Source organism: Sus scrofa, chromosome 1 (assembly GCF_054392235.1).
Source record: "Sus scrofa isolate SSC_HxYL_T2T_F1_AM1 chromosome 1, Sscrofa_HxYL_maternal_Yorkshire_Landrace_v2.0, whole genome shotgun sequence".
NCBI lineage: Eukaryota > Metazoa > Chordata > Mammalia > Artiodactyla > Suidae > Sus > Sus scrofa.
Genome location: NC_139383.1, coordinates 1,952,411 through 1,965,178, shown reverse-complemented (window position 1 = coordinate 1,965,178; position 12,768 = coordinate 1,952,411). Strand labels below are relative to the sequence as shown.

Sequence of the window (12,768 nt, the reverse complement as noted above, 5' to 3'; positions counted from 1 at the left end):
TAGGCGCTTTCCTTAAGCCAGTCCTGACGGATAGAAACAGGTACCCCAGTGCAAACACGCTTCCATGCTCTGGATCCAAGTGAGACAGGCCGGGACCCAGGGCCTCTGCTGCAAAGCTTGTACCTGGACAAGCGTCTCCTGAGCAACAAAATACAAAGAAACCACATGGGGCTAAAAATAACTGGACGCCGACACACGACAAGCACAAGAACCGGACAACCTGACCGCCACTTCTGAAGAGCCGGGAGCCAAACAAGATGTTGGGGAAAAGCAGGTCTGCGCATGCCCCCCCACCCCCCCCCTCCGCCCAAGGGGAGGGCGGGCCACCTGAGCCGCCCTCTGACCTGACCCTGGACCCACCCCTACCTTCACCCCCACCCCCGCCCCCAGGGAGTCGCCTGTTTTCACTCCCCCCTCTCTTATCCGCTTCTATTGGTCAGGAGACCAGGAACCCAGGTGGGCAGCCAGTGAACAAGGAACTGTGACAGATCAGGGCTGGGACAGAGCAGGGGTGCGCGGGGGTGCGGGCTTCCTCCGGGGCAGGGCTGGAGGTCTGGTTCTCTAACATTTCGGGTTTTCTGAGGAAGAGAAGACCACACTGGTGACAGCAGGTGCCCAGGCCGGGTGGACCGGGGGAGACGTGGCGGCCCGCGGGCTGCAGGCTCCCAGCTGCACTGCCCTCCCCACAGATGCCACCCCAGGTGCTTCCTGACTGAGGCTCCCACGTTGTCTGTGCCAGTCACAGCCGGAGAGAAGGGACTGCTGGTAGCTTCTAAGGCCCTCCCCCCACCATCCCTCATCCCGGCTCCCAAGTCCAGAGGCCAATTTGCTGCCTTTCAGCTGAGCAGCTGTCAGGTCACAAGAGCTGTTTTCTGAGAGCCCTGACCTGTGTCACAGTCACACCGGAGCCCAGGGAGCTGCCCCGCCTGGTGAGAGCAGGTCTCCTGCTGTGGGGCAGGCTGCTGTAGGGTCCATGTCACCGGTGGGTCCATGCTCTCCCCTCGTCCTCCTTCCAGAAGGCACATCTTTCATTCGACACAAACGCAACGCCACGGATCAAAGCAGGCGTTTCATGTGTGTTAGCTTTTTACAACATCGCGCAGTTCGGGGCATCGTCTGCAAAAGTCACGGACTATCCTGGCAAGAAAGGAGACGGTGCCTCCTCTTCAGCTTGATCTTGAGAATCGCCAGGGGCTCTAATGTCATTCTCTGTGAGCTTAGTTGGAAAAAAGGCCGAGTAGGGGCCACTGAGGAAGCATGTACTTAGGGCTCAGGGCAGAGGGAGTTCCCTGGTGGCCTAGTGGTTAGGACTTGGTGCGTCCCCCCTGCAGCCCGGGTTCGATCCCCGGTCTGGGACCTGGGATCCTACCTCAAGCTACTGCAGGCCGAGGAAAAAAGAAAGAAAAACGAATTCGGGGTTGCATGCGATCCTCCTCGCAGCCTGCAGGTCCCAGGAGTTTGACGTGAGGATGAGGACGATGGTGTGACTCCTGCTGTGCGTTTCTGGGTCAGTGCCGGGCACACAGTAGGTGCCTACCTCTTGTCCCTGACCGACAGACTTTGCAGGACCACACTAACGTGATGTCAGAAGCTTTAACAATGCAACCCCAGGCCACAGAGCACAAGGCTGGGTGAAGAAGGCGCCGGGGACCTCCGAAGAGCCCTAGGGGTTCCTGGAGCATCTCCTCCAGTTAGAGCTCAGCCTTAGACTAGAACCACCCAGGAAGGGCTTGCAAATCCTCTTCTGGGCACGCATGGCCACGCCTTTTAGAGACACCCGGAGAACAAACCCCCCAGGGGATCAGACCACACAGAGGCCGCCTCGTCCAAGTTAAATCAGTGCTCACAGCAGGCTCTTGGGACCTCCCAAGAATTGTGCTCCCGACCACAAATTCACAATAATTCATCTTGTGTCCCCTTTAACCCACACAAAGGCAAAGTGGATCTTATCCAGTTGCCAACCAAAGCCCGGATCCTGTTCAAGGGTCAAATGCACAGTTGTGCAACCCCACTGGACTGGGCGTGAGCGCTGCCCCCATAGGAATGCGGGTCAAACCACTGCTCCTTTTAGAGGATTTTCGGAGGGTGCCTGGGATAACCAGAACCCCCACGTCCTCGTTGTGTGTGACCACGGGAATTCCTGGAGCCCCAGGGACGTTCAGAAGGTAAGATGCCAGGACGCTTGCACACACCCACCTGCAGATTCTGCAGCCCTCCGTAGGCCGTGAAGAGGAGCAGGAACCCCAAGGAAACCACGAGAACGTTCCGCAGGCTTCTCTCCATTGGGCTGATGAGAAGCCTCCAGCATCAGGAGGTTCGCGGGTCTCTGAAAGAAACCAACCGGGCACAGGAAAAGCAGTCTGTACCCACAAGTCACGCTCTGTCTTAGAGTCTGAGTTCAAGGGCGTGAGTCACTGAGACAGTCACTGACACCACAGGGCACCAGGGCCGGTGTTATTCATTCACTTTCTTGGGAACCCACAGTAATCACTTTCCACCCGGGCAAAAATCAGGACTCTTATCAGCTTGCATGTGCTGGAATTTTCTTCTATTGATTTCTAGCAGATGGGTCCTTACAGAAGAGTGATGATTTTCATATTATAGATATATATACACAAAATAGGATCTAATTACTTATATAACATAATTATACATTTTATATGGTATCACAAGTATATATCATTACATATACATATAAATGGTACCTTCCTCATTAAGAGAAATTGTCAGTGGTGCAGAAGGAGGAATGTACCTCGATCTTAAAGAACAAAAGATAAAAGTCAGCCTCAAGATATATTGTCTAACTTCTGAAAAACAGTTAACATGTTTCTAAGCTCCAAGGGCCAAAGTATTAGTGTCTCAAATATTATGCAATTTCGCAGCTCTGCAATCATTAAAAAAAATACATGTAACACTTCATAATTTGCAAAACACTTTGACATGCTGTCTCAACAGCACCGTGATAATTATCATTAAACGTGGACTCATTACCAGATGCAAACCAGCTTCAGAAGGCTTTGGGGGTGGGGGTTCCAGGGTCAGAGCAGTGCTATCCAAGAGAACTTTCCACACCATGCAGGAGGGTAGCCATTGGTCACATGTGGCCACCGGGCACTTGAAAAGCGTCTAGTGCAGCTGAAGAACCGAATTCATACTTGCATGTAATTTTCATTAAACACATTCGAAATTTAAATAGCTCCACGTGGCCAGTGGTTATCATATTGGGCAGGACGAATCTAGAGCCTTACGCCACCTCTCACAGCCAAGGAGAAGCAAAATGATTTGTCTTTCCAATTCAGTTGTTTTATTCATTGTTAGTAAAACTCGAGGTTTAAGGATTATTTCCAAAGTCTTGTTATTTTTATCTAGTTTGGATCCATAAGGCAAACCTTACAGTGTCGGTACCTGTTACACGGGGAGGCGACAGAGCTCAGGGACGCCAGCCGTACCCCTTGAACAGCGTGATATTCTTGCCCTTCCTAAGAAAATAACAGTTCAGAGACCATGAGAGCTTTAGGTATCGACCAAGCACCACTGATCACACCTGCAGAGACGCGCGGGCCACGCGGTCGGGCAAAAGGACGAGAGCCATGGGAACGCAGTTCTGCGGGTTCTACGCCCACCCCTCTGACTCTTAGCGCAACGAGCTCGGAGGGATGACACCTCAGTTTCCTCCTGAGAAAGGAGGGCTGCTCCCGTTCGAGAAGCTAGTAACTCGGACCAGCCCGGACCCAGCGAATCACAAGTAACTTGTAACTGGCTAAGGTGACATTTTAACTCTCAGTGAAAATACCAGTGGGGACAATATTTAAAGAAATGTAAGCTCGAGCACAACATGGACTTTTCCCACTAATCTCGTTGTTAATTATCTAACTTTTTTTTTATAAAAGTAGAGTTGATTTACCATTTCTGCTATGCAGCATAGTGACCGAGTCACCCACATACATACTTTTTCTCGTAGTATCTTCCACCAATTATCTGTCTTCTGATTGAGCTTACATCACTTCTGACCTGTCTTTAACCACAAATGACTTCTATTTTGATATCAGAAGAACTTCCTGCGGTTTTTCTTCGGCTACTCACTGTTCAGAGGGAGCAGGACAATCTTCTGGATTTTCTGACGGGCTCCCGGAAGCGACTCCCCGTAGCTGCTGATCCGCCAGCCCTTTCAACCTCAGCCTGTATCCCCTGAGGAGCTCCAGGCTTGCACAGAGACACGAGAGGAGGTCTCTTTCTGGTCTTTGCCAGGCTCTTCCACAGCCGTTCTGCTCGTTGTGCTTATTCTAATTGGGAATTCCCCACTGAAATAATTGTTTTAATCATGTTTTCTTTTTCTGTCTCCCTCTTGATTTCTCCCCTTTATCTGTCTTAAGAGGGATTTTCTTTGTCTTTTTAGAGCTGCAACCATGGCACATGGAAGTTCCCAGGCCAGGGGTCAAATTGGAGCCATAGCCACTGGCCTAGCCCAGAGACACAGCAACGCCAGATCCTTAACCCACTGAGCGAGGCCAGGGATCGAACCTGCGTCCTCATGGATGCTTGTCAGATTCGTTTCCGCTGACCCACGTCAGGAACGCCTATCTTAAGAGGGATTTTTTAAGTGGACAGGTATTTTACAATCAACCTTGGTCTCTAGCAGGACAGACTTTCTTTTTCCTTCTCCGGTGTGAGTGAGAAATAATTGGCCTGTTTTGATTTATATGTATTTTGTGAAATGATCACCACAAGAGATTCAGCTAATATCCATCTTCACATACAGGCACAATAAAAAGAAAAGAAAGCAGGGAAAAACACCTGTCTCTTTGTGGCGAGAACTCTCAGAACTCACTCTCTTACTGACGGCCCTTATATTACACAGCAGTTTCACTACCAGTCACCAAGTTGTCATCGTATCACGAGTGCTTTGCTTGCAAACGGAAGTCTAACCCTTAGACCATCTTCTGACAGTCCTCCCCTCCCCCGCCCCTGGGAACCACAAGTCTGGTCTCTTTTTCTATGAGTTCATTTTCTCATTTTTAGGACAACTCCCACATGGGAGTGAGCGCATACGGTAATTCTCTTGCTCTGTCTGACTTCACTTCGCATCACGCCCTCACGGTCCATCCATGTTGCCGCAGTGTAGGCGGGTTTCTTCTTTTGATATGGCTGAGTGACCCCCGGTTTCATAGGACAGCTCTATCCCTGCATCAGCACTTAGGCTGCTTCCGCGTCTTGGCTCCTGCAAATAATGCTGCAGGTACATGGGGCTGCAGGTGTCTTTTCAAGTTAGTGTTTTTGTTTCCCTGGGATATAGTCTTGGAAGTGAAATTGATGGACCTAATGGTGGTTCTATTTGTGATTTTTTGAGATGTCCCCATACTGTTTGCCGTGCTGGTTCCACCAGCTTTTGGAACCACTGACTGCCATGAAGAGCTCCTTTCCTCCAGCCTCTCACCAGCGTCTCTTAGCCCTTGCTTTTTTTTTTTTTTTTTTTTTTTGCCAGCACCTGTGGCATGCGAAGCTCCTGGACCAGGGATTGAACCCGCACCACAGCAGTGACAATGTCAGACTCTTAACCCTCTGACCATAAGGGAACTCCTCCCTCGTCTTTCTGATGATGGCCATTCTAACAGGCGTGAGGTAACACCTCACTGTGGGTTTAATTTGCATTTCCTTAACAACTAGCGATGCTGAACTTCTTTTCATGTACCTGTAAGGCCTTTCACATACCTTTTCTGGAGAAATGTTTAGGTCCTCTGCCAAATGTTTTCTTTTTTTTTGCTATTGAGTTGCAAGAACTCTTTACATTGTTGCATGTTAACTCTGTCCGATGTCTCATTTGCAGATGTTTTTCCCATTCTGTAGGTTGCCTTTTCACTGTGTTGATGGTTTCTTTTGTGGCGTAGAAGCTTTTGAGTTTAGCGTAGCCCCTCATGTTCATTTCTGACTTTCTCACTTGTGCTTTAGGTGTCATATCCAGAAAGTCATTGCTGAGACCCATACCCAGGAGAATTTTCCTAGGTTTTCCTTTAGGAGAACTGTAGGTGCAGCTCTTACATGGAAGTTTTTGATCCATTTTGCCTTCAGTTCTGGGAGCCGTGTAAGATATGGTCCCTGCTTTGTTCTTTTGCACAGCTTCATCTGTGGAGTAGTCTCTGTTCCTGCATCAAATATTAGGTCACTGTGTGTGATTAGGTTTCTTTCTGGCTTCTCGACTCTGTTCCGTTGGTCTAGCTGCCTGTTTCGAATGCTAGTGCCATACCGTTTTCATTACTATAGCTTTACAGTATAGGCTGAAACCAGGAAGTTTGTTCTCTCTGCTTTATTCTCTTTTCTTAGGATTTCTCTGTCTATTCAGGGTCTTTTGTGGTTCCTTATGAATTTTACGAGTGTTTTTCCACTACTTCTGTAAAAAATGCCATTGGAACTTTGTTAGTTTTCTTTGGTGGTATCAGATGTGCCTGATTTTCCAGGACCCCTGCTTCCTCATGTCCACGTCTGCACCTTTGAATATTAAGGACCCTCTTGCGGACTTCCCAGCTCTGCTTTGGCAGAGACCGTCCTCACCGGTCAGCTCAGCCTGAGTTTCTGGGTGTGCCTTCCGGCGATGTCCTTGAGTGGGGAAGACCTGCGACTGCCGTCTCTTTTTGGACATGGCAGTTGTTCAAGCTCAGAGGATGGGGACTGAGGGGTGTCACTGGCTGCGAGCAATGGCTGGGCCGGCTGACTTCATTTTCTCCCCGAGTGAGGCTGCAGAGGGGGTGCTGCAGGGGCCCGGACTCCCTGGCCAGAACTGGATGCTATATTCATTGGTCGGTGGGGCCATGAATTAGCTTCTCTCCCTGGCAGGGTGGCAGGACGGGCCCCAGGGTCTGTATAGCATGCTGTTTGGGGACCCAAATCAGGCCTGAGGCTCTGGTGGAGAGGGGGTTCAGCTCTGCAGGCAAAGAAAGCCACAGGCTTCCCTCTGTGTTCAAGTCCCACTGTATGTGGGGCTGTTGAGTGGGCTTTGTGGCTCCCGTGTGCTCTGAGTTCCCTCCCTGGTGGACGGGCTGAAAACTCACCCAGCAATGAACAGGGCTATGAATTAGACGACCCGCCTGGGCACAAGGGGTGGTGGCATCTCTAAAGCCAGGAAAGCTCTGTGTTTTTGTAGCCGAAGCCCACCTGTACCCCAAGTTCCCAGATCAAACAGAGTCACCGGCTTTGCTCTGCAGACCCTGGGCTCTGCCCGCCTCTCAGCTCAAGTGTCAGTGGGCCAAATAGCTTCTGGGAGTCCCTGCCAACCCTTCTGGCCAGGTGGGGCAGAGAGGCCCTCTGCACAGTGAGTGGGGTTGGCTCACAGCTCCCTGGCCTGGGCAGGAGCAGCTGGGGCTGCTCCAGGCTAAACTCAGCTTCCCAAAGAGGCTCTCCAGTCAGGAGGTAGGGGACCATCGCAGCCTTTGCTATGAGCTGCCCCCTGCTGCCTGGGCACAGAATGGGAACACATGGCCCTTGATACCAGCTTTGCTCCAGGGGCACCCAGCTCTGCCCGCCTGCCTCCTGGCTTGAGCACAGCTGGGTTGCACAGCTTCCAGGAGTCGCTGCCAGCCCTCCTGGTCAGACGCGGCTGGGAGGCATGGTGCCCAGTGACTGGTGGGGCTGTGGCTCAGCAGCTCCTTGCCTGTGCCTGGGCAAGTCCAACTCTCAGGCCCTCAGAACCCCTTGTTTGGGGATCCAGATGAGGCCAGGCAGGTGTGCACCCCGCAAAAAGACCTGCAATGCTAGAGGGGTGCCCCTTGGGTTCTCTTTTCCTACTGGGGGAGCTGGTGGCTCAGAGAGTCTCGCCACGTGGTGCGGTGCCAGCCTGGGTGTGGGGCAAGGTGCTCAGCCTGTGCCTCTTTCTTCCCCGGGACACTCCGTCTCTCTTGGTCCCTGGGATTGGGGGTGCTTCGGCCTTGGCCACTGTCCAAGGGTTTCTCAATGCTGGGGGTCGTTTGTTGCTGTCCTTGTCAGGGGAGCGAAGTCAGGAACGACCTCTGTCACCATCTCGGTGGCATCACTCTCCCCAAATACTCCCTGGAAGAAACACCCCCAAGGAGGGCTCCCAAGTGGTCACCGTGACAAGGACGGCCAGTGCGACACTCTCCTCAGGGTCAAAGGGGCCAGAGTCAGAAGAGCGTCCCACCAACTCACGGTCCCCAGACGCGTGGCTGGGGCGGGAAGAGCCCCGCGCTTTGCCGGAACCCAGACGCTGTCTCCACCTTTCAGCCGGTTCAGCGCCATCGGCGACGTGTCCCTTGGGTCAGGGCAAACCTCACACGGCTAGAGATCATTTCAGGCCTTAAAAGTAACATCGGACTTCCCGCCGTGGCTCAGTGGAAACGAATCCGACCAGCATCCATGAGGAGGCAGGTTCGATCCCTGGCTTCGCTCACTGGGTCAAGGATCCGGCGTTGCTGTGGCTGTGGTGTAGGTCGCAGATGCGGCTCGGATCCCGAGTTGCTGTGGCTGAGGTGTGGCCAGCAGCTACAGCTCCAATCCGACCGCTAGCCTGGGAACTTCCGTATGCTGTGGGTGTGGCTCTAAAAATGTATATTAAAAAAAATTAACACCAATACAGTATCGCTTTGAGAAAAAAAAAAAAAGCAATTTTACAGATCTGCCTGAATTCTCAGGATCACTTATTGGATATTAAAGTGACAGAATGTTCTAGAGAAATGAGGGAGTGTTGACATCGGGTGTGATTTTACCACCACTAGGGGGCACTGTTCCACAACCCAAGTTCAAAAACCACCCGGGGTTTTGCGTGTGCTGCAGAAGGCAGTTTAAATCAGCAAACTTCCTGCTAGGAAGATAAAAACTGCTCTTAATTTAAGGGACGTCTAATCAATGGCTTGCTCTTTAAAGGAAACTACTTGCGTAAGAAAATTAATATCAACTTTCTTGACATTTAAAACTGACATCTCTGCTAATAAAAGCAGCACCAAAAAAATTCAAATTTGTCCTATTCATTAGTTATACTTCCACTTACATGAAGATGAAAAATGTATACATAGGGCATGGAACAAATTATTGCCTAAGTTGTGCATTTTTGCAGTTTGGAAATAAGTGTACTCAGGGCTTTGTTTTTAGGAAACAAAGGAAAAGGAAAAGCAATTTGTGTTAGCATAACTCTGACTTGAGAATGTGTTTTCTCAGCAAGTGCTCCGGCCCCGCCTGGAGCTGGGTGGGGGTTCTCCTGGTCCAACCCTCATGCAATAGGGGTCCTTTAGCACGTGCCCCTCACTTAGCAGAGAGCAGAGGCCCTGCTCAGGGAAACTCAGCTGAAAGGAGGCCAGGAAAAGACCTGAAAGGGTCCCCATACTGCCCTCCCTGCACTCGTGGATCAGATCTGATCGGATCAGCCCCCAGCCCCCTCAGGGTCCGGGTGTCTTTAGCTCTCGGGGTCCCTGGCTCCCATTTCCACCTGGGACAGCGGAGTGGCCTGACGCTGCAGCCGGAATCTTCCAGGGGAAGCTGCAGGGCCCCCGCCCTCACGTTGACCCCGAGCGGGGGAGGCTGCAGGCCAGGGTCACCCTCTGATGGCCTTTCACGCCCCCAGCGACCTCGCAACGTCCAATGAACCAGGAGAGCCTTCACCCTCCGCTTCGGAATCCAGAGGGATGCTGGGAGCTCCAGGGTGCAACGGAGGTGGGCGTGTACACACACACACACACACACACACACACACACACACACACACACACACACACACACACACACACACACACGGATACACGCCTTTCCTTTCCCAAAGGCGTGACCCACTCCCTTCCCCGCGGGCCCTCCGCTGCCTTAGATACGGAACCGCCTCCCCCCATCCTTCCATGCGGGCTGCTGGGTGCCCACCCTTTGCCGGTGCCCCCCCAGGCTCTGGGCCCCCACCCCATAGGATGGCCAGGGCCCCCCCTTCTCTCGCGGAGGAACAGGAAACAGACAACTAAACAGACGGAGAAAAGGAGCAAGGTTCCGGGGGGAGGTGTCTTGCCCCCACAAAGCAGGTGATAGGCCGGAAGCCCGGCAGGTGGTCCTATTCCGTTCCACCCCCACCCCTCCGGAGAGGCGGCAGGATACCCCCAGCCACTGATACAGCCGCTCAGCAACACAGTTGCAAACCCAGATGGATTTCTCTCCATGGAAACTGAAAGTGGGGGTTCTGCAGCTCAGACGTCTCGGGGAGCTGGCAGGTCAGAGCTGGCAGCTCAGCCGAGGCCGGCACAGTGCCGAGTCGCTAAGGAGGCAGGGGACAAAGTCTGGATCCCCGAGCCCCTGAGGACCAAAGGCACATGGCCCACGATGTGTTCGCAGGGGCACAGGTATGCTAGTGCGGGGGTTTTCTAGGTAGTTTTCAATCACTCGTTTTGTCTGTACAGAGGCCAAGCCACAGTGATGTGACATTATGTTGGTAAATCTCCAAAGATAACTTTGTGCTTTGTTCCCACCACACACAAACGTCCATAAAGTCTGAGTTTTTTGTCCCTCAGCTAAACAATGCCATCCTCTGTCAATTTCCCCTAGTTCTGTAGCCTCCTGATTCTCATGGCTTCTTTAATCTGGGAGAGGGTGGGGCCGCTGGGCTGTTCCCCAGTTTGTTTTGGTTGAAAGGAAGTGACTCTGTGCAATAGTATGTTGGGAATCATTTTGTAACACTTATTTTTGCTTTAGCAAGTGGCACAACCTGTTTGTACATGGCAGGTGCCCTGGCAGCTGCTGATCCAGGAACTACTGGCCTCGAAAAGATTTCCTGGCAAGACGGGAGGGACAGAGAGACTGGGAGAGGGCTTTGTGTGATGGATTGAGAACAGTCTGTAAAGACCTCCATTGAAAACAAAGGCTTGGGCTTTGAACAGAAACGGTAGGAAATCAGGAGTTCCCTGGTGGCCTAGGGGTCGAGGGCCTGGCGTTGCCACTGTAGTGGCTCGGGTTCGCTCCCTGGCCCGGGAACTTCTGCATGCCGTGGGCATGGCCAGAGAAAATAGGTAGGAAATCATTTCAACTAAAAATAATCATCCCCTCTATGTGTGTGTGCGTGTAAGAAGGCGTGTATTTATATACACGTGTGCACACGCACACCCACACCCGCATACAGCGAGCACGTGAGTGGACTCACATCCAAGCCGCCTCTGGAAACAGAACTGTGGGAGGAAGGGGTACATGCACGCTTTCTATCTGATGCCTGGGTATATACTATTTCCACGTTTTTGGAAAGAGCATCTAAATTACAAAAAATAAAGATTTTAAAGGAAAATATACATTCATGAAGAAGTTTTGTTCCAAAGAACTCTGAAAACTAAACCAAAACCCTGACTTCCTTTAGGCCTCTTATTCCCAGCCTTAACCCCTTGGCCTCCGGATGCCCTCGCCCCTGCAGGGAGGAGAACCTGCGGCCGAGCGCAGGGAGCACCCTTCTGTGCTCCCGAGGGAGCCAGGCCTCCTCCTCCCCGCCGCTGGGCAGCGCCCCCACCGCTGTCCTGTGATGCTTGTGGTCCTTGACTCGCTGCTGCCCATCTACACGGGCCAGTCCTGAAGGCCTGGGCTGTCCATGGGCAGCTGGAAAGAGGCACGAGGTGTGAACGGACCCCTGAGGAGCCGGCACCCAGCCGCCCACGGCCGTCCGGCCGGCAGCCTCTCCCAGAGCTGCCCTCTGCAGCAGAGGGGGTGGCCCGAGAAGCGGCCCCCCCAGCCTGGGGGCCTGAGTCTTGGGGCTGCTCTGGGGGGGCCAGCCCTCCGGGTGCTGCTGTCCGTCCAGAGTATCAGCTGCCTCCCTCTGGGAGGTCGCCACGTACCTGCTCATGCTGGTCAGTCAGTCAGTCGAGTCACTTCCTGCCCTCTGTGACAGGGACACAGGTAGGGCCAGAAGCCATGGTGGGAGCGGGCCAGGGAGGTGCACGCTTGCCCAGGTGAGCAGGGAGCAGCTGCCGATGTGTTCTGAGAACTGGACAGGATTATGACTCACAAGGACAGGGAGGGTTCTGTGCCGACAGCGAGCCACCTGCAGGACCGGCCTCCGTGGCCTGGGCTGGTCACCCTGAGCCCAGCGGGCAGAGTCCCCAGGGCGGGGCTCCGAGCTGGGGTGGGACCCAAGGGACGGTGTGGCAGGCAGCTCTCCCGAATGGTCTTAAGCAGCCGAGAATCGGCCACACGCCCAAGCTCACCCGTCACCCTCTGGACCCAGACGAGGTCTGCACCTGGCCCGGGACCAGGGCCCTCCCCGGGAAAGTGCGCGCGTGGGCAACACAAGCAAAATCGTGTTTTCCCAAGTCGTCTCCAACAGCCTGCTTTTTACACCTGCGTGTTCAGGAGTTCCCATGTGGCTGAGCGGGTTAAGTTCCGGCGTTGTCATTACTGTGCCCTGGGAACCTCTGTGTATCATGGGCGAGGCCAAAACAGACCCAAACCCCTGTGTGATCAGTTAATGCTGTGTTTATTCAACCTCCTCTGAGAACAGGGTGACAGGAGCGAGAGCAGGGTGGGTGACACTGATCCCTCACGCTCTGGTGTCCTGTCTCCATCTTTCTTCTCACCCCCCAGCTCCCAACCCAGATGCTTTCCTGGATCTTATCTATTCATTTAAGGAGTGTGTATTCCTTACGTGCCCGTGATGAGCCGGGGTGGGCAGGAACCACACAAAGCCATGAGCAGCCAGCATCCTTGAACCCCTGGCCCTCCCATTTGGGGGAATCCGGGCAAATTTAAGGGGACTCACAGAGACAAGAAAAGGCTTGTGACGCAGAGGTGCTCTTGTGACAGCTAAAGGGATGGGACTGT

The 12,768-nt window shown here is 53.0% G+C and overlaps 1 protein-coding gene across 23 annotated transcripts in view; it reads right to left on the bottom strand.

Annotated features, from left to right (window-relative positions):
* The window catches only part of UNC93A (unc-93 homolog A), a 37,508-nt gene that overhangs the window by 16,214 nt on the left and 8,526 nt on the right, over window positions 1–12,768 (bottom strand). For 6 of the 23 annotated variants that reach the window (XM_085015519.1, XM_085015551.1, XM_085015466.1 and 3 more), the window contains exon 2: window positions 2,197–2,326. In XM_085015519.1, coding sequence (XP_084871645.1) covers window positions 2,197–2,283 — 87 coding nt within the window. In that variant the 5' untranslated portion in view covers window positions 2,284–2,326. Of the gene's footprint in view, window positions 1–2,196; window positions 2,327–3,394; window positions 3,684–3,904; window positions 4,366–11,786; window positions 11,957–12,768 lie in introns of those variants that run through there. The other 17 variants (XM_085015452.1, XM_085015531.1, XM_085015558.1 and 14 more) reach the window with 14 other exon arrangements.